This window comes from Amyelois transitella, chromosome 11, assembly GCF_032362555.1.
Source record: "Amyelois transitella isolate CPQ chromosome 11, ilAmyTran1.1, whole genome shotgun sequence".
Classification (NCBI taxonomy): Eukaryota; Metazoa; Arthropoda; class Insecta; order Lepidoptera; family Pyralidae; genus Amyelois; species Amyelois transitella.
The window spans coordinates 4,628,663-4,652,213 of NC_083514.1; the positions used below are offsets into that span (position 1 = coordinate 4,628,663).

Sequence of the window (23,551 nt, forward strand, 5' to 3'; positions counted from 1 at the left end):
TACTTATAAAAATACGATAAAATATAATACGTGTAAATGTGCTAAGAATGCTCTTTCATATAATACCTACCCTACACGACACCGAAATATTTATTTTTCTTTCCTATAACAAATCGGTCGATCGATCGAACCAGATCTCTAACAAATCAAATTTAGCTCATTTAAAAAGGACGTAGCAACGAAATTACGTCATCTGTATGAACTTCTTGTCAACGTTTTCAATCTTCAAAACAACTTCACATTATTGACACTGACAACAGTTGTTTTGTATACAAATAAACCTATGAATTTTTATGTTTACACTTTTTGTTATCTTGTTTAAATATGTCAGTAAAAAACAATCATAATCCATTATAATTTAAAAAAAATCAGTACTTCTAGTCTCAAAACGATCTAGCATACACTATTTATATAAACTTATTTTCATAAAAATACGTCGATAAAAGAATTCAATCCATATTTTTTTTTGTATTTAACATACTTAGTAAAATCAAGAAATGGCCATAGTTATTTGTTTGGGATCTTGAAAAATACCATACGGAGCTACTCACGCCCTAGTCTAAGAACCTAGTAAGATGTCTTCTTTTTTCTCTCTTGCTTGGATTCTTATCGTTGGATTATTTGTTGCCCAAGATGAAAGTAACGATTGAACGAAATAGGCCTACTAAGCTACTTCGTTTGCCATCTTTAAACAAAATAAAAATAATCTTTTAGTCGACACTTAAGGTACCTACAGAGGAACAGATAAATAATATAGGCACACAGGTAGGCCCTGATTGACCATTCGCATAGGTACTGTATAGAGACGATTACCGATTCTAAATAGCGCAACATCCTCTCTCATACATACATACATACATATGGTCACGTCTATATCCCTTAAGGGGTAGACAGAGCCAACAGTCTTGAAAAGACTGAATGGCCACGTTCAGCTATTTGGCTTAATGATAGAATTGAGATTCAAATAGTGACAGGTTGCTTGCCCATCGCCTAGAAAAGAATCCCAAGTTTGTAAGCCTATCCCTTAGTTGCCTTTTACGACATCCATGAGAAAGAGATGGAGTGGTCCTATTCTTTTTGTATTGGTGCCGGGAACCACACGGACAACCTGTCTCATAGATATAATATGAGATGATTTATGATGATTTATTAATGATACAAATAATCTTAACAATATGAGATGATTTATCCTATGGTAAGAACTTAATGCGTAGGTACCTACCTACTATCAATATAATCATAATAATGCCACGGAGCTTCCAGTAGGCAGTTAGATAATGGTCCGCGTGACGTCAGAGCGGCCACACCAATCCGGCGGCAAGGCGGTGCCACGGCGAGTGCGCAACGCCCACAATGCGCGCGCGCCGGAAAACTATGAAAACTCCATTCGCCGCTGCCGCCTCGAGGCAATGAAAAACGTAGTAGAGTACCTACGCTGTTTTGATTCTTCTTTTACGAAAATGATAATAGCTCCTACCTAATTGTAGATACATTTTTCTTGATTATTATTATAAGTAGGTACTAATAGTTTACTGACCAACATGATCAGTAAATTTTACAACGTACTAAACATAGTGTTATAGGTAGGTACTTACTTAACTTCATGTATGACAAAAAAATATATTGATTTCCTCATTAGATATTTATGGCTGAGAAAACCACAATAAAATTTCTGAAACCAGCTCCAACTCTTTGCCGTGAAATAAAAACTTTCAACACAATATAATCGTAAATTTTATTGTTTTTGATCCGGCTAAACAAATAATCGGATAATCTCAAAGTAAACAAACACAATATCTTGGGCCGCGATCCCCTTCTGCCGGCGTTTATAGTTGCGCCGGAGCATAAGGGCTTCTTTATACTCAGTGTGCGCGAGTCGGTCGCACGCGCCTGTCTCCGCGGAGTTTGTTTCACTGTGATCCTCTGTGACCATACCATGAGCTGGGAGCAGGATAAGTTGGAGATAAACGAAGCGGTTGGCAGGTTGATGAGGAACCTCAACTATAACAACATAGTTCACCGCCCTACCAGGTTAGTGCAAAAAGTTTGCTAATGTATCCTACTGCCTGAAATTGACTAAAAATATTAAATAGTTTTATAACAATGGGAAATATTGTGCGACTTAAAGTTTCTTGACTTTTAATTTAAGATGCTTATAGTGAATGTATTCATAAAAAATTTGGAACGATTAATGAATAACGCAAGATAAAAAAAATTAAAGCACTTAGCTCTACCTACCGAAAAGCTCATTTAATTATGAGGTCTTTATAACCAATTAGGACATGAAAACACAATAGTAAATACTAAATGTTTGACGGATTTTATCGAATAACCTAATGTTTACTTCATATTTGCGATAATAAAGTATTAGGAACTTACATGAACTTATGTTTTTTGTTTTCTTGCATTAAGTAGATATGTTTATAGTATTCTCAAGTTTCCTACTTACAAAAACTTTCATATCTTATTTATTTTAAACATTATTGCACAAAAAAAATATAATTAATTTACTTATCTACTTTATTTATTCAACTTCATTAAAACCTTATTAATTTTAAAAATAATTACATCAAGAATTAAAGTACTGAAGCTTTGCTCAATTTTGTTCACGATGTAAATACACAATATGCACTGTAGTCACATATTTATCTACTCCTGTATTTTTATTTATTCATAATGGAATGGATATTTATATTTTAAAATTTATATTCTTAAAAAAGAAAATGGTATTAAAAGATTATATTAAGAATGGAAGAGATTTCACCACCATAAAAACCTACCTATATTTTTCAGAGTAAGTGGTAATAAGTAAGTACTTATACTTATCTACCTAGATAAATAGTCACTTAGATCTGTGAAAAGGGTGTTCTTAGAAAAAATAACTTCTAAATAAACAATTATTGTACAAATAAACTTAAGTAGGTAGGTACTCTTCAATCTCGCAAAATACATGCCACACACTAGTGTACCTACCTTATATAAGTATGTTGTTTTGATAACTATAGGTACTTTAATTACCTTAATGTGAAATTTTGTATAAAAATTTTTCTTTTCTTAGTTTTTATTTCGATTTCTCTTCACTTTGGACGAAAATTATAAATCTCCACTTTGATTTCAAATGTATTACTTACTGTGTCTTAAAAAATAATTACTATACTATAAATAGTAAATTTAATCGACAAACATCTTATATATAACAATAAAAAAATTTATATTTCGCAACAACAGAAGAGTACTTAAGGTACAATTTTAAATCAGTAAATACAGAAATCATTACTTTTAAATCCATCAAACGGCGATGAATGTTTGCAGGTAACACTGAGCTTAGTATTGAGATATTTTGTGTTTTGAACCAAACATTTTCAACTCGATATTAAGTACCGCCAAAACTTTATACCAATATGTTTTTTGCAGAATAATGTTCCACGAATAAGAAAAACTTATGATTATATAAATTTGGTGTGTTCTTAATTTAATTGGGTACTTATTTAAAAAACCTATTTCTACAATAGGTATATTTTTAATTATTTTATTGCCTCTTAAATGTTTCATATCTAAGCGTAACATAAAGCTACTTATCTGGATTCATCATCAACATCGCTCTCTTAAAATTGTAAAACATACTTACAAAAAGTAATTGCTTTTGTTTAAAACTTTATCATTATAAATATTAATTCATACTATGTGTTTATAAAACTTATTGAAAATTACAAAGGACAATAACGATTGACCTAAATATTATCACAATATAATCCTTTACTGAAAATATACTCGGTAGTTAAACGAAATTGAAATGCGCAAATGCGTATCAAACGCTTATCGTGTCCAATTGGTTTAGTGGTTTGACCCCAACATTCATTACCCTCTAATTAGTTAAACATAAACTAGATAAGAAGCTTGTGGTTGGCGGTGGCCCAAAGCTAACATGAAAGCTTCTTCATCGGTCTTTTAATTGAATCTCTTATCAGTTATCTTGTTGTTTATTAATTTTCTATCATGTGTCGGCGCTTCATAGTATTTTTGATTAACTTCCAAGAATTCTTTTCAATTCACAGATGCACATATCAAAAAATTAGGTTTTAGTAGTATTATGACTTGAAATTTTTTTCAAGACTGTTGGCTCTGTCTTCCCCGCAAGGGATATAGAGGTGATTATATGTATGTAAGCAGTAAGTTTGTAGTAGAATTTAGTAGATTTGAGCCAAATTTAACTAAAATTAAACCCATATAATTCGGTTATATTATGCGCGAGTCGTCCTGTAAGTTTAACTATCATGACACATTTTATAGGTTTGTCAGTGCCTACACCATATTTTGTAATAAATAATTTTCCCTTTGAAATTAACTGTATATGATATTTACCCCAGTTTTTGAAAGAGATTATGGCTTGATATGCTCTTCATAGTGAGGAAAAGCTTTAGGAGATTGACCAATAGGTAACCTTTTATCAAAATGGGGATCATATATCACTTAAAAAATAAGTTTCACAACTATTATTTGGGTATTTCCCATTTATTGTAGGTACTTGCGTACCTAACCGAAAACATTAACATAATTTTACAATTCATGTTCGATCAAAAGTGAATTCGTTTTGAGATAAGATAAAGCTTATTTGCTTAAGCTATATTATTACCTTCAGTCACTCCCTAACCCTGGAAGCAGGGAACTTGGTCGTGTGAGGATTTTTATCGTCTTCCTGCGTGTAGTACCGTTTTATTTCCGCGTCCTGCGATAGCTCACGTGCAAACATTCCCATTATAAGGCTCTTATCTCCCGCATCGGGGAGTTCCCGACTTTCAACGGAACTCTCTTCCTGGCCTATTGTTTGTATTAAATATTTGGACTAAGATTTGGATAGATCGCTTACGAAGCCAAAATAACCTAGGAAGTAATATATCATATTACTTCTTATACTAGATAAAGTCACCTATGAAAGAAAACAAAAGCAGAATTAGGTACCTACAGTATTTTTTAACTGATACAATAATATTGATTTATATATTTGTATAGGTAGGTTTTTTTAGAGAAAATAATTTTTAATAAATTAAATCGTAAAAATAATTGTCTTAATTTACCTCACTTTCATTATCATGATGCGATTTGCGTATTTATTCATTACCAATTGCACCCTGTCACATTGGGGCCTGCATGGCTATGACTGAATTAAGTCATTGAAGTTGCGAGTAGGTACGTTTTGTCAAATTTATTTTCATTAGTAGGGGTACCTACTGACAAAAATAATGAGAAAAAATGCTTTTATTATAACATACCAACCAGTATGAAAAGTCTTGAGACTATAACATTCATGAGATAAGTCCGCCATTGCAAGTGATTTGTTTCTTTTATAACTACGTACTTACTATTATACCTACACAGTAACAACTGTGTAAATTTCTATGCAATAAAGATATGACAAACAAACAAACAAACATTCAGTTATTTATACTTTCAAGTAATCTTAAGCTAAACCGTGTAAGTGACACTTTTTGATTTAAAAATTTGTATCCCATTGGATACAAAATTTGAAATTCTAAGCTGGCCTTACTATATACAAATTAAATTTGATAAGCACTTACTTATTAAAACGTTAACCCTCACGAAAATGTAGTGTATCTGCTTTTTCTTATTATAAACTGTGAAAATAATGAGTCATTCCATTTACGACTCCAGTCTGACTGAAACATCGTAATTGGTGGCACTTCGCGTGCGGCTAGGTTGAACGGGCTTGAGATTTTTAACGAGTGGAAAACTAACAAAATGGCGTTGCGATGTGTGTACGTAATGTAATGATTTACTGAGCAATTAGCGAGGCAGCCTGCTGTTGACTATACATATATTATAAACGCTGGTTGAAATGTTGGAACTCAATTTTAAAGCACTAGCAATACTTGCTTCACTAATTATTAAAAAATAACAATAAAGCGAGAAAGTACATACGTAATTTATCGTTTCTAGATTCCGCTTATGATAAAAATCTTTCCTCATACTGCGCTCCGCCTTCTATAAAGTAAGCCATCAACCTTTTGTTTCAAGTATAATGAAAATTTTCACTTCAATTTGATTAAATGTGTGTGAGTAGGTAAGCTTTCAAAAGACGGCGAAGAAGTTATGGTTGGCCAAGTTTAACTTGACGAAAGATGTGTATCTAAACTAATGAATTTCAAACTGAGGATGCCGTTTACCCAAAATGTCGTAGACCAAATATGAGGAATATCAGGAACCGGACCATGTGGCCCGGACAGCAGTGAAGGGTGGACAGATGTAGTCTCTGCCCATCCCTCCGTGAAAGAGGCGTGATTGATGTAAGTATGTGTCTAATATCACTAATGTTAATTATTTTATTCAAATATGTAATATAACCCTATAATAATTAACAAAACAACATTCCATCAAATCTATAAACAAAATCTATTATTTGCCCAACGTCTTACGCGTTTCCGTTATTTGGAACTAAAAACTACATTAATTAAGATGTTCGAGCCGCTAGATTAAGATTTCCTCGCCTCGGAGCTGGCGCGCACAAACACCGGCGTTTGCGCAGTGATTCTAGCCTGCGCAGTAAGTGGTGATGCAAACAGACACACAGGTGCCGCCGCAGGAACCTACACCCCTGTTTGTTCAGGCCACTTCGCGCCCCCGCGGCCCACATACCTCACTTTTGAACTTTACATATCCGCGGAGTTTTATGACAGCGAATACAAGTTTCTTTGAAAGAAATCTAAGTGCAAAGTACTCGTAGTCTTTATAAATATGTTTCTTAAAGTAATCTATTTTAAAAGGTTCTAACAATATTAGTCATATTAGTTTTGTTTTTATGCAAGTGAAATTTTCTAAAGAAAAGACATCGACGAGACTTAATCGGTAAGTAGTGTTAGAAGTTTTACAAGTACTATAATAAAATCAGATAAATAAAAATAACAACCTTAAGTATTTTTGCCATATTATTTTTAATATTTTATTTTGAAAGGAAAAAATTGTTGCAGATGAATAGGGAGTTTAAAAAAAGTTAGAAATCCACAGAAATGTATGTACATTTCATATATTTCTTACTAGATTTTTCGACCTCCTACACCAACAGGAAAATTATGTTTCGTTTCAAACTATCAAACAGAAAAATTCTGATTTGTATAGCATTCATTAAAGTCGAGTGCAGTAAAATGTAGCTTCAAATATTGACAGAGCGTAATCTCGCGGCGCCGTGTGTGCGTTTAGCGGGCGGCCGGTAATGCGGCGTGTTAGCACCGCTCTTCATTACCGCCGGTGGAAGGCGGGCTCTGGGCACTTCGCAGCGCTAAATGTTATTCGCGATGGCCGACGTTGCCACACACGCTAGTTTATAGAAACGGTGGTTAAGTACCTAGACAGAGCCAATACTCCCAAAATACTTATTGGGGGTTGAATTGAAGTACTATTACGTATAATTACTATTTATTAAGTGCCGTGATCGTTTTATCCATTACGGGGTAGACAGAGCAAATGATGGAATTGAGTTATGAGAGTTAGTAATATAGGTTTCTAGAACCAAAACTAAAAATAAGAGTTCCAATTGCAACATTGCAACTATAAAAAAATTACGAAGAAACTAGGATCCGCTTACCGATGTTTTTCTTCATTTTTACCGGTTTTCGACATTCTTAATTTAACAATCATTATTCACATTTCGTCAATCCGAGATTTTCCGATCTGCCGCTTCTGCCTGGACCGATATCCATGTACCAATGCTAGTACTGCGTATTTATCGCGACAAATGTTCTTATCATTGTATTGTGGACACAGACGGTTTCATGTATCTAGCTCCCTTTAGTACCTAAGTAGGTACGTCATGGCAATTGCGTTATTAACCGCCGTCAAAGAAAAAGGCGGTTCTCGGTTTGACATATACCGAATTCGCTGAACCGATTTTGATGCGGTTTTCAGGGAATTGTTTGTTACACTTAGGAGATGGATAAATTAACGATTTTCAAAAAAAGAGAATATCGATTGGAGGCGGTTCTCTTTTTCCAAAAGTTATATTTAAACCTTTATATTTTAACCTGTTTTGCTCTGAAAAGTAAACGTTCCTACTGTGGAAATGGTTTAGTCATCAGCTTAATATGTTCGCGTGCCTTACGGGGCTAGGTTGCTATTGTAAATATGAGGAGGTTCCTGATCAGGTGGGGGTTTAGTCTCGGTTCTTCACTTAGTATTTTGTATTGAATAAAACTTTATCGCACAATATAAAATATACAATATATACTATAAATAATTAAGTATGTATTGTGTATATGGAGAAGCTACTATAACAAACTACTCAACCAAGTTCTGTATGTTTTTGTTTATGTTTGTTTCAAGCTTTTTAAATTTACAATGTATCTCTGTTTAACGTGCATTTTACATCAATCTATTGGAACGGCTCATAGTAGCATGGATTACAATTGTACCTATCTACCGAAGTCAAACAAAGTGCAATGTGAGTCACAGACAAGGTTTAGCGCCAACAAACACAGAAAGCTCCATTCCACACATACGACTACTACACTGATGTGGCAAAATGATGTGAATACGGATCGGTTGTGACTTTTTCACTTCAAATCATAAAGGATAATAATTATTGTATATTGTGTAAAAGCTTTTTATTTAAATTTTTGGTCGATTTTAATAATCTGAGAGAAACTTGATTTTTTTTCTCCAAATTATAACGACTACTAAAAATAATAAGAAATTAAAACATATTTTTTTTAATATTAATATTATTATGTAAAAGGCAACGGAAATATTAATACAAATAAAAATATGTTTGTAAAAAATCTACAAATGTAATTTGCCTTTTCGATTAAAGTAATAAGTTTTTTATTTTTTAAATATTACTGCCATATTAGTTTTTTATTTTTGTTCCTTCGCGGACTTATCATAACATTCATTTGTGATAAAAAAAATGCAAAAGCAGTGATAAAATAAATGGACCACATGATGTATCCAACATATTGGTTAACTAAACCCTCACATTAAAAATATTAATTACAGAGGTGGCCGTTTTCAGGATGCCTTCCAAAAGAAAAATGCATAAGCTGCTGAATAAATGAATGGACCATGATGATTATTTCAACATGTCGGTTTACTAAACCCTCGTATCAAAAATATTAATTACAGAGATGGCCATTTCCGGGATGTCGGCCAATCGGATCGCTTACGCAGAATCGTTCACTTATCAAATCGTTTGTAGGCCACATCTGTGTGAATACGCCCTTTTGCACTCCCATATTTGCATTAGGTATCCCTTTATTGATATGTTATGTGAACTGCGGGTATAGAAATGTCGATATTTGAATTGGACGTGCTATGTTGGAGTTACAACCATCACTTCACGTGCAATGTTACACTCACCAGCAGGTACTACTTACCACTTCTATAGCCTTTTTCTGAATGACTGTGGGCACCGGACGGCATCTTCTTATGATACACAAATATGGAAAATAAATTAGATATTGTCACTATTATTGATTGATATTGATAGAGCCAACAATCTCGAATAAACTGAAAAGCCGTAAGGTACTTACCTCTTAAGTATATCTTTATCCCTTTCAGCCTTACAGTCTTTTCGAAATTGTCGTGATAATATGTATGTATGTAAGTATAATCATAATCGTTTATTCCTTGAATATGGTTATGGTATTATTGATTGTTATATTTAAAACAAACAAAATATGATCTTTGGTCAAGTGATTTAAATTTTCAGGCTAGCTTGTATTACCAACAAAACATTTTTGACACAAGATATGAACTTATATAAAAAAGTTCAAACAGCGTGTACCTAAGTAAACCGTGATAGTAGGTAAACCTTCCCCTTTCTTTGTTTGATACTTATCTTTCCGTTAATATATAATTCAAGTATAACATTTACCAAATAATATTTTTATTGGTAATCATTATAATTGCGTGTGAATATTTCCCTTTTTCTAGCAAAGTAATGTCACATTTTAACACATGATAATTGATAACAACCCTTCATAGTCGCACCCCAATTCTCCACAATTTCCCATGACCATCGACCAGGTGAAACGTTATTTAACAAGAAGCGTGATTACGATACGTATAGATAAATTTCGTTTCAAGTGGCACAATAACTGTTCATCCGTGTCTCATTGGCTACCGTTGTTTTACAAGCACATTAATTGTTTTACGACTTGTAACATCGACTGTAAAGATAACTGCGGTCGACGCGGGGTTGGGGACTCGACGAGGGAAAATTACCCTCGCATATGCTCTGTGATTGTAAAATTTTATGTCCTATGTAATCGTAAACATGATCGTGCTCTTACTGTAATTTATGAAACTGGAACGCTGGTGAACATCAAACTAATGGTGGCCACTACAAAGTGTCTAGGGTAATGTTCCGTTCGCAAATTTATGTAAGCCGCTGGGCGGTATCCGCGGGCCCGCGACGCAGAAATAGCTTGGGCGGGCTCGTCACAGATGACAGCTATCTGGTCTGTTTATGACTTCCTCAGCCAATGGCCTCCGTCACCACGGTGCGGTGCCTGTCGCCGCAACGTCTTCTTAGTAAACTTGCGACATTTTACATAAAATTTTATATGAGCTACAGCGGTAAAAAAAATTGTAAAAGAAAGTATATACGCAGACTGCTTTTTATTACCTTACCTTATTAATCTATTTTCTGTGAACAAACTATGTAGCTTCTTCTTAGGTCAATTTTACCAATTTTTTTATTGTAGGCCTCCCGCAGCCCATTCACACCCGGTTTCGAGTAGTTATAGGTACATAGTCTAGTTGCTGCAGGCTGTCTCTTTCAAGTCTTTTCCCCTCATTTGCAGTCTTCCTCTTGGTCATAGGTGTCCGTAGTGTTAAGAATGTTTACTTATTAGTTCAGTCACAGGTCAGCTTTTCAATACTATTATGCCTATAGTAGTTTTGTATAAGAACCTACGTAAATATCTAACTAATGTTATTTGTTAAACATAACATCTAGTAAGTTCCGCAGGCCCCCGAACCCGAAATTTTGCTGGCTAATTAAAACAACCACTTTTTGTAACCATATCTTTGTTTATAGCTATCAATCACAATGCCTACTGCGTACTACAATGGCTTCTGAAATTCATACGCAAAGCTTTTCTAAACAACGGCTCAGATTGTAACAGCCTAACTAAGCACAATAAAATATCGTACGTGACACGTGTAACATTATTTTTAAGCCGTAAATTAAGCTTTGATTTTAACACATTTGAAAATGACGCTGTAAAAAGTCGAGCTGAAGCCGCCACGTTTAGGTTCGTTCGTTCGTGATTTTATTAGCTGAACACGCATTTTTACTTAGCCTAAATTATTTTTCTGTCGTGTTATCACTATCACACGAACCAGAGCTATTCTTTTGATACAAAAATATGTATTTTAATTAAATAAAATAAAACTTTAAATTCCCAATTATATCCTATGAGATCAGCCATTGTACTCAAATCTTCTACTCTATTTAAGGCTAACTATCTCAATTTATTTGTCTATTCAAATTATATAAAATACACTGTAAAGATTTAATTTAGATATTAATATATGACCTGAAACAAACGCCATCGGTAAAGATCTATTTGCCCTAAGACTGAACAATTGACGAATATTTTTTATAGATTACATACCATCTCTACATTTTTCTTCTGTTTTCGTAAAAAATACTTAATTTACCTTAGACGTTTGCGTAGTAAGAGGTCAGATAAACAAATGGACTCTTAATAAGCACCACATGTATCACCGTATGTCGACAGCTCCGTAGAACATAACGCAAACCATAAGTGGACTTTTGTGATGCCGATCGTGGACACAATGCACACGTGTTCAGCTAGTGTAGTATTTCAGAATCTAGACCTCGTGAAACAGATGACTAATTTATTTCGCGTTGATTTATCTTTTTCCTTCTGACGTTTGTCCTTGTTACACCCTCGCCTTTAAAACGGAAATATTACATTACATTGTTTGATTCAATTTAAAAAAAAACTTTTCTGTAATTAAAAAGTATGTTCGAAAAAATTTGCTAAATCTAATATTATTATTCTAATATTACCTATAATATATTGTTGAGATTGGGTGAACATTTTTTGTTATAAGGCAAAGCGTCTCTTTTTTGGTTTTCAGTCTACCTCTAATTGATTAGAAAAATTACATTGGAAATTGTCATAGAAATTGAAATAATATTATATCTAAAGTGATTTCTATTGTTCTCTTTTTGTTCTCTTGTATTTTAACTTGAACCACTTCGGGTTAAGCTACAATAAAAGTGGATACAATGGTGGATTACTGTTATGATCGTTATAACTGCGCTTTGATTTATATAGTCTGTTTTACTTTGGCAATTTTAACACTCTTGCGTGTTTATTCATACTTCTTTCAACACCACTGACGACACATACTGATTCAGAAAGTACTGCGAAATCAGAATAGTAAATCACGTTATAGGCTGGCGTATTTTTTGTCATGATGGATCGAGTTTAATACTCAATGATGTGTTGAGAACCCCTTTGTTGAGTCATGATGGATGAGTTTCAGTCACTGTGCAGAAAAAATCTTCATTAAACATTAACATAATATTAAACAATGTATGAAAAATTCATAAAGCCTATTTTATTTAGGTACAGTTAAGAAATTTAATCTCACATATTTAAATAAATGAGACTGCGATTTGTATAGATAAGTTATGTTTATACCTATGCTGTAAACATTACTTACCTATACTAATGTTATGTGATGTACCACTAATGTCTGGTCTTTCACCAAAACTACTTATTATAGGTGATGTTTTCAAATATTAACTGGGTAATAGGTAGTTTTCGAATTTACATCAGATGAATATATTTGTAAGTAGATACTCATATACCTATATTTTGATATTAATTTTTCTATTATCTAATTTAACTACTTATAAATATATATGGATTGGAAGTTCGAAGTATCGCGTTTGTCAGCTGATGTTACTAACCAGATGGCGACCGCGCGGTAGGTCTGCCCTTACTCAAGCACAAAAACTTACAGTACTTGAATATCCCAAAATAAAAATAATACAGCATTTAATTAGAGAAATTTTATTGTTGGCTGACAGGCGTAAAATTATGAAACGTAAGATACAAATGAAATTCCCCTAAATATTGTTTCGTTGCCAGAACCCGTTCTCACTAATAAACAAGGAAACCGGCACTAGTTCGCCGAAACTAAGGTAATTATTCTGTCCGTATAACTTCCCGAGAGTAATCCGTTAGAAATCGATCGAATTTTAGTAGCGTGTCAGCATTTGAAAAAACATAATTTATTGTCAGCACTGGGATTGCGAGGAAACCGAACGCGGCCGTAGAAAATAAAAAAGTAATAAAATAAGAGATGTTTACGAGCGTAAAATGACGTGAGCCGCGCCACTTCGGCTGTTTACAGAGTACATGCGCCAGCGCAGGCACATACAGTTAGAGGAGGCAGAACTTGCGCTAGCTAACGAAAACTTTGAAATAATAAAACTTACAGAGTTAAAAATTAGTTATATTCTTATCAGTTTATATCTTTGTCACGTTTACAAAATGTATTCGCAATACGAAGAATACAACTAAATAATATAACTGGTCATAAACTTTTGAAATTTCGTAAGATAATAATAATAATTTCGTTTTCTCAGTTGCACCCTCAGTTGCTAAGACCTTCGACATCATTATTAGATATTTTTCTATCTATTTTGCCCTGTCGTATGCAGTCCATTATTTCACATGATTGTCACTATATTATTATAACTCTTTCTACTATTAGGTTACTACTCTAATACTTAACATCTTCCAAGTAATGACGAGTGTATCGATTTTGAACCAGGAACTTTTCTATACCCTTTTTAATTTGTCAACCGCTCATTGTTTGTCGCACGAATAAAGGGTTGTTCGTAATTTATTTTCTTTATAGTCGTCACTTTGATGGGTTTCTTTGAGAATTATATTTGGTTGCCTAGCAATTATCGGGCGCGCGCCGAAAGCTAAACTAATTAGAGTAGTTTTAGTTCGAGCCGCCTCAAGTGCGCACTTTATATAATTTATGTCAACATAGGCACGCTTATACCACTCCTTTCTAGGTTCGACCATTCATGACGATTATAATGAAGATGAAGTTTATTCATTTTATGAGGCTATTTTAAGAACTTTAATCATCACAGTATACCTAATTAGGTATTTACAACCTTAGTTACATACTCGTATTTAAAAATAAGTATTTAAACTTAGTTGTATGATGAAAAATGTGCTGTTTTTATTATAAAATGATAGCATTTCGATCATTAAAAACTAGTAAAAATAATACTTTTACTTCATATCTGCATTTATGATAATAATAAATATCTTGTTCAAAATCGTTGAGTGAAAGAATAACATAAAATTGATGTCATTTTAAGTTGACAGACATCTATATTTTTATTATTTACTAATGTTTTCTTCTTTATTTACAGGGAAGGAGGCGTGGGCAAGCAACAGAAGCATATAAAGCGTCCAATGAACGCGTTCATGGTGTTTGCACAAGCCATGCGTCGCAAGCTATCTGAAGAAAGACCCTCGCTGCACAACGCTGAGCTCAGCAAGTTCCTCGGGGTCATGTGGAAGTGAGTCACACTTTGAATTACCTTTTGAAAGCTTTAGAAGGCTAATAAATTATATAGGGAACAAGGAACAGTCTAGAGTCTAAGGATCCTATAGAATGTCCGATTTCCGTTTTCTTTTTATTTACGAAAACTAAAGAGAGATCTGAAACGGAAACTGAAAAATCTGAGAAGAGACCCTCACTGCACAACGTTGTTCTGAGCAAGTTCCTCGGGGTCGTGTAAAAATAAGCTTAACTTTTTGACAACTTTCTAGGAATCAATAATCTAAGGAGTCTACTGAATATAATGTAAATTAGGCTGGTATATATCATGGGAATCATGTTAGCTAGAACGTACCTATAAATACCAATTAACGAAAGACTACACAACAGAACAATGTACTGGGGGCCAACCACAACGTCTTATAGCAGTATTAGTTTAATATTACATTGATTTTTTGCACCACGAGGTATTTAAAACAAGCTTAAAACAATATTACTTTTTCAGATAGTTTTGGTGACGTCACCTTTATTTCGTTCATTCAAATTGGTACCATGACGTGACTTTACGCCTATAGCATTATTGTTTTAATGTCAAATTTAGCAATCTTAAAAAAGTTCCTCTTTCGCAACGGATACAACATTATTTACTATTATTTGCTGAAATAAGTGAGTAAATCTACATAGTTTCGGAAAAAAGCTTATTAGAAAGTGAACGTGAATATTATAGGTAGTGACTGCAATTGTTTAGCAATGGATTTGGACTTCGAAATTTTCGAGTTCTTGGATGCCGACGAAGCCGCTAACTTCGAAGAGGTTAGATCAAGAAAACGCCGTCGTATGTCGTCGTCGTCTTATTTAGAAAAACTATTTCAAACCACATTACTAAAGTTTTATTCATGAAATTGGTCTTGAACAAAACTCACTTTATTTCCATGGTGACGCTGAAGAGACGAATATGAAAATGAGCCAAGATTAAAATAGGCCTCACCTATTATGGCTCAGTCGAAGAAAGTTTTTTATTCACCATTTAAAACTAACATAAATCTTATTTAAAGTCTGAAACACTTGAGTTGGGTTTGTTTACATTTCAAATTTTTTTTCGCCTATGACAGCATGCTCCCTTGCGTTCCGTTCACGATTCACCTCGTCATGAAGATTAGGTTTCATACTTATTTATCAACATTTTAAATCATATGTTTGAGATATTAGTGTATATTACATAATAAGTTACGTAAATATCCTAATATTTTTGTAAATAAACACTTTTAAATAATTTACAGCAACTTTTATACTTATATTATTATAAATTTTTATCATCGTACTTAATGCGTTATACGGAACGACATTTGAAAGCGATTGAAGGGGATGGCGTTATGTATTATATATAGCGCTGTTTCTTTTTATCCTTTAGCAGGGAATAGACAAGCTTGTGGTTGGCCCCCTGGGGGCCAACCACAAGCTTTTGTAAAACAATCTTATTTCAAGGAAGTCTTATTATAAGCTTGTAATAACATTACTCATATTCGTACCATGACCTCTATCACGCAATCTTATTTTATTCCTGCTTAGTGTTGCGAAAGAACGAATGATGTATTGACTTTGTCTATTCCCTGCTAAAGGATAAAAAGAAACAGCGCTATATATAATACATAACGCCATCCCCTTCAATCGCTTTCAAATGTCGTTCCGTATAACGCATTAAGTACGATGATAAAAATTTATAATAATATAAGTATAACAGTTGCTGTAAATTATTTAAAAGTGTTTATTTACAAAAATATTAGGATATTTACGTAACTTATTATGTAATATACACTAATATCTCAAACATATGATTTAAAATGTTGATAAATAAGTATGAAACCTAATCTTTATGACGAGGTGAATCGTGAACGGAACGCAAGGGAGCATGCTGCCATAGGCGAAAAAAAATTTGAAATGTAAACAAACCCAACTCAAGTGTTTCAGACTTTAAATAAGATTTATGTTAGTTTTAAATGGTGAATAAAAAACTTTCTTCGACTGAGCCATAATAGGTGAGGCCTATTTTAATCTTATGGCTCATTTTCATATTCGTCTCTTCAGCGTCACCATGGAAATAAAGTGAGTTTTGTTCAAGACCAATTTCATGAATAAAACTTTAGTAATATGGTTTGAAATAGTTTTTCTAAATAAGACGACGACGACATACGACGGCGTTTTCTTGATCTAACCTCTTCGAAGTTAGCGGCTTCGTCGGCTTCCAAGAACTCGAAAATTTCGAAGTCCAAATCCATTGCTAAACAATTGCAGTCACTACCTATAATATTCACGTTCACTTTCTAATAAGCTTTTTTCCGAAACTATGTAGATTTACTCACTTATTTCAGCAAATAATAGTAAATAATGTTGTATCCGTTGCGAAAGAGGAACTTTTTTAAGATTGCTAAATTTGACATTAAAACAATAATGCTATAGGCGTAAAGTCACGTCATGGTACCAATTTGAATGAACGAAATAGAGGTGACGTCACCAAAACTATCTGAAAAAGTAATATTGTTTTAAGCTTGTTTTAAAGACCTCGTGGTGCAAAAAATCAATGTAATATTAAACTAATACTGCTATAAGACGTTGTGGTTGGCCCCCTGGGGCCAACCACAAGCTTTTGTAAAACAATCTTATTTCAAGGAAGTCTTATTATAAGCTTGTAATAACATTACTCATATTCGTACCATGACCTCTATCACGCAATCTTATTTTATTCCTGCTTAGTGTTGCGAAAGAACGAATGATGTATTGACTTTGTCTATTCCCTGCTAAAGGATAAAAAGAAACAGCGCTATATATAATACATAACGCCATCCCCTTCAATCGCTTTCAAATGTCGTTCCGTATAACGCATTAAGTACGATGATAAAAATTTATAATAATATAAGTATAACAGTTGCTGTAAATTATTTAAAAGTGTTTATTTACAAAAATATTAGGATATTTACGTAACTTATTATGTAATATACACTAATATCTCAAACATATGATTTAAAATGTTGATAAATAAGTATGAAACCTAATCTTTATGACGAGGTGAATCGTGAACGGAACGCAAGGGAGCATGCTGCCATAGGCGAAAAAAAATTTGAAATGTAAACAAACCCAACTCAAGTGTTTCAGACTTTAAATAAGATTTATGTTAGTTTTAAATGGTGAATAAAAAACTTTCTTCGACTGAGCCATAATAGGTGAGGCCTATTTTAATCTTATGGCTCATTTTCATATTCGTCTCTTCAGCGTCACCATGGAAATAAAGTGAGTTTTGTTCAAGACCAATTTCATGAATAAAACTTTAGTAATATGGTTTGAAATAGTTTTTCTAAATAAGACGACGACGACATACGACGGCGTTTTCTTGATCTAACCTCTTCGAAGTTAGCGGCTTCGTCGGCTTCCAAGAACTCGAAAATTTCGAAGTCCAAATCCATTGCTAAACAATTGCAGTCACTACCTATAATATTCACGTTCACTTTCTAATAAGCTTTTTTCCGAAACTATGTAGATTTACTCACTTATTTCAGCAAATAATAGTAAATAATGTTGTATCCGTTGCGAAAGAGGAACTTTTTTAAGATTGCTAAATTTGACATTAAAACAATAATGCTATAGGCGTAAAGTCACGTCATGGTACCAATTTGAATGAACGAAATAGAGGTGACGTCACCAAAACTATCTGAAAAAGTAATATTGTTTTAAGCTTGTTTTAAAGACCTCGTGGTGCAAAAAATCAATGTAATATTAAACTAATACTGCTATAAGACGTTGTGGTTGGCCCCCTGGGGCCAACCACAAGCTTTTGTAAAACAATCTTATTTCAAGGAAGTCTTATTATAAGCTTGTAATAACATTACTCATATTCGTACCATGACCTCTATCACGCAATCTTATTTTATTCCTGCTTAGTGTTGCGAAAGAACGAATGATGTATTGACTTTGTCTATTCCCTGCTAAAGGATAAAAAGAAACAGCGCTATATATAATACATAACGCCATCCCCTTCAATCGCTTTCAAATGTCGTTCCGTATAACGCATTAAGTACGATGATAAAAATTTATAATAATATAAGTATAACAGTTGCTGTAAATTATTTAAAAGTGTTTATTTACAAAAATATTAGGATATTTACGTAACTTATTATGTAATATACACTAATATCTCAAACATATGATTTAAAATGTTGATAAATAAGTATGAAACCTAATCTTTATGACGAGGTGAATCGTGAACGGAACGCAAGGGAGCATGCTGCCATAGGCGAAAAAAAATTTGAAATGTAAACAAACCCAACTCAAGTGTTTCAGACTTTAAATAAGATTTATGTTAGTTTTAAATGGTGAATAAAAAACTTTCTTCGACTGAGCCATAATAGGTGAGGCCTATTTTAATCTTATGGCTCATTTTCATATTCGTCTCTTCAGCGTCACCATGGAAATAAAGTGAGTTTTGTTCAAGACCAATTTCATGAATAAAACTTTAGTAATATGGTTTGAAATAGTTTTTCTAAATAAGACGACGACGACATACGACGGCGTTTTCTTGATCTAACCTCTTCGAAGTTAGCGGCTTCGTCGGCTTCCAAGAACTCGAAAATTTCGAAGTCCAAATCCATTGCTAAACAATTGCAGTCACTACCTATAATATTCACGTTCACTTTCTAATAAGCTTTTTTCCGAAACTATGTAGATTTACTCACTTATTTCAGCAAATAATAGTAAATAATGTTGTATCCGTTGCGAAAGAGGAACTTTTTTAAGATTGCTAAATTTGACATTAAAACAATAATGCTATAGGCGTAAAGTCACGTCATGGTACCAATTTGAATGAACGAAATAGAGGTGACGTCACCAAAACTATCTGAAAAAGTAATATTGTTTTAAGCTTGTTTTAAAGACCTCGTGGTGCAAAAAATCAATGTAATATTAAACTAATACTGCTATAAGACGTTGTGGTTGGCCCCCTGTACATCACCCCAAGCGAGGAGATGGTAGGTCGTATGGGAGGCATTAACAATATATAATTGATTAGGTACTTAAATAAGAGGTAATTGATACATACATACATATGGTCACGTCTATATCCCTTGCGGGGAAGACAGAGCCAACAGTCTTGAAATGACTGAATGGCCACGTTCGAGTATATACGAATTGAAATTCAAATAGTGGTCCTATTATTTTTTGTATTGGTGCCGGGAACCACACGGCACGGTAATTGATAGATATAAATATAAATATAGATATAAATGTATATATATATATATATATATATATATATATATATATATATATATATATATATACATATATAATAAATATACTAAATATGAACTCATTTATTCCATTATTATTTACAAAGTTATCATTAGCAATATTTTCGCTAACCCATTTAATAAACTATATCAATCGTTGCTAATCTCCGAGCAAATCGTCCAAAATCACGATGAGACCGACTTTGAGAGTCGTCAGAAATCTAGAGAGGATCGTGAAAGTTCCACCGCGGTTAATGAGAGGTAGGTAAAGCCACAAAGTATGTATAGAGCGCCAACGCCGCCAACAAAAATATTGTTGACAAATTAAAAGCAAATTAGCAAGCAGTAAAATGCATGAGATTCTATACTTAGTACTTAAAGTTATTTAGTTAAAGACCAAATAAATATTAGGTACAACAAGGGTACAAGCTTTCGAATATGTACTTAATAGGTACGTTTTTAAATTTCAAAACTAAATCTGAGCTCTAAGCTAAGCACTATTATCCCTAACGAGAAATTATATGCAAACATAAAAATTTATGATTTTATGACAATAAAAATTCCACAATTTAGGTACCTACTTGAAACTATACTACATAATCATCTGTCGTCGTGCAATTTTCTTTAATTGTAAAGCTGCGAAATAAGATAGGTGTAACACGGTGGTTCTGATAATCAGTTTTGACACTTTTCCCAAGTCTTACCATTCCTATAGTATTTTATTATTCCGTTTAATCTGTATGCTTGATTGCTTATTTTTATTTTTTTATTCATCAATACAAACTCTATAGCTAGTAGTTTCTCTAGAATTTACTAGTGGAGGGCATCTTGAGTGCGGCTGCGCGTGCGGCGCCCAACAGAGCGGCGTGCATCGATTGTTTACTCATTAAAATACTATCACCGCTTACCGTCCCGATAGCATCTGTAACTGTTTCAAAATCTATTCGATATCAGTCTCATATAAAATTGAATTCCGAAATGGTAACATAGTTTAATAAGGCTTAGCTTATGCGAAATTGAAAAACTAAGTTATACATAAATAGTAAGTAACTACATAATAACAAAATAAATTATAATTTTTAAAAGCAGCGGATAAAATCAAATACTTACTTATCTATAAAATATATATCAATTCTTTTTGCGCCCATGGTTTAATAGTAAATTTTTTGAAATATTTTTTTTATTCATACCTACTCGTGAGTAAGAACTTGAATAAAAACCACAATTAGGTATTTTTTCATAAAATTCGTACGAACAAAGAATTTAATTTTACACCCAAAGTCTTTGAAGTCAATAATTAAATGTATATTATGTGTGTATGGATTTCGTTATTCTCGTAATTTTTCGTGTTCTACATATTTCATTATTCTAATTTCAAATTCAATTAAAACCTTGCCGAATCTCATAGTACACTAATCGGTTTGGCCACCCGCACTGTTGCCAGCCTTTTAAATTCGTTTTGTTGTTATGATATGACACGAGATGACGTGGCAATGGCGCAAACTCTCGAATCATCAAAGAAAATAGTCGGTGAAGAGATGCTGATTGCTGTTTTGATCTGTCGATGTTGACCCGTTCTGATCACATAGATTAGCAGCTTTGAATACTTAGGTGCTCCATTTATTCATTGTAACCCGTAGGTACTATACGTTTTTATAATACTGTTAGGTTTTTTGGTGGACAAAATAAAAAATGCTGCATGCATTACTCATTTCGGGCCTTACTTAGAATATATAAAGAAGCATCAATATTTACAATGTAGCAATCTAATAAGAGTTATCATTTGCCATTTTTCTCAGTAAGTAGTAGATACATATGATATGAGTAGCTCCTTCGAGGTTGAATATTTATCTCAAATTTTAGGTCATAGATCACAGGAAGCTTAATTAATTATCTGTAAGAGCTCTAATTATATCTGCGACTGGCAGCCAGACATCTCCGTTACGGTCACTGTAATCTCTTAATAACTATGAGAATAATAGAAGAGATTTAATAGAATAAAGATAAACTTATTAAAAAAAACTAATATGGATGATGGATATGGGAGGCCGAATAATGGGATGGGAGAAAGGAGGTCATTCATTATGTTTTGTCTCTGATTTCTATTATTCCTAAACTAAATCAGTAGTACCTACTACACCACATATAAATATTATTTTGTACTCAACACTATCTAAAAATGTAGGGAGAAAGGCAATCAGTAAATCATTATGATTTTATGAAAAAAAAATCGTTTTTATGAAAATTCTGGTCGGAGACTGAAAATAGTCTCGCCGATGTTATCGCGCGCCCTCTTTAACTGCCAGACGGTTGTCCTACAAAAATAAAACTGCAATTTTTTTATTGTTGCGATAACTTCCTCCGATTTGAATCTCTTATTAAAGGGGATTTTTTTTGGTTAACCACATTTAAAAAGTAGAATGTCTGTAACTAGGCAGAGTAGGAAGTATTATGCAATAACGTTTAAGTTTGGACTAAAATATAATTAAACAATTTGTTCGCAGGAGCTTGACAGAGGAACAGAAATTACCCTTCAATAAAGAGGCGAAGAAGCTCCGCGACCAACACAAGAGGGAGTACCCCGATTACAAATACCAGCCGCGGCGCCGCAAGCCGCCCCCTGTCACCCCCATGAGGCCTAAGAGGGAACCCTCACCAGACCGAGACCAAATCGACTTCGCCCGCATGCCAGAACTCTCCCCTGCCCTATTAGACGGCCCTCCCGACGGAGCCGAATTAGACCAATACCTAAAACCCACCTCAGTACCAGAATACCATGAGCTCCAGCCGAGATACAATGCTCACGGGCTCACGCACCAAACTCCGCCGCCTCTTTACGCCCCACTACCTTCTCATATTCACCCCCCTTGCGCAGACTGGCAACACTATGTTAACCATTGAGAATATCTATAATTTTGTTTTTATAGAGTTCGTGAAGGTTCTAGGAAATCAGTCGGGATTTACAGCCACATGTAGATATTTTTTGCGTCATTAAAAATAGGTCATCTAATCTTCTATAAGTAGGTATATGCTATCGCCATGTGTCCTAAGGGGCATTTAGGCGCACGTGCGTTTAATCAAACACAAACATAAGATAATATTTAACAGGAGTAATGCCGATATGGTCGATGATTCAATTGGCCAAAATTATTATGACATTTAAGTGTCTTCTCGTAGTAAATTGTACTTCTTTAATGTTTTGTAGCGCATATATCAATAAAGAGACATAAAAGAAAATTGACCCAGTACAATTCAGTACTTAGTCGTCCACCTTATTTGCTTAAAAAGGTGGAAGATTTATTTACCATGTCAACTGTATACTACTAAAGTGAGAACAAAATTTGCTTTTTATGTTTCATTGAAAAATGATAGTAGGTACTTAGTTATAACATTTTGAAGAAATTCCTCATGTTCCAAAGTTAATTAAGACAGAACATTATATGTAATGGTATAATTAAGTTATTATTGTGAATGATTAGTTAGGTTAAGTTGGTTTTGCAATCAATGTTATATTTAATTAATGTATATTCAATATTCCTTATTTTAAGTTGTAAATACGAACCATTAAGAGTTTATTGTTGTAACTTTAGACCTACCGATTATTTTTATTGTTATTAAGCTATTTTTTCCTAAATTAAATTACGTTAAAAAACTTTCTTTGCATTTTGTAACTACTTTCTAGCCCACATCTT

General features: G+C 33.5%; 1 protein-coding gene across 1 annotated transcript; it reads left to right on the forward strand.

Annotated features, from left to right (window-relative positions):
• The first annotated feature begins 1,405 nt into the window (after nucleotides 1-1,405).
• Nucleotides 1,406-23,480, forward strand: LOC106134955 (transcription factor SOX-9). The gene is made up of 3 exons (XM_013335107.2): nucleotides 1,406-2,031; nucleotides 14,453-14,602; nucleotides 22,364-23,480. Exons 1-3 carry the CDS (start codon nucleotides 1,937-1,939, stop codon nucleotides 22,758-22,760), a joined length of 642 nt encoding a protein of 213 aa, XP_013190561.2. The 5' UTR covers nucleotides 1,406-1,936; the 3' UTR covers nucleotides 22,761-23,480.
• The last annotated feature ends 71 nt before the right edge of the window (nucleotides 23,481-23,551 follow it).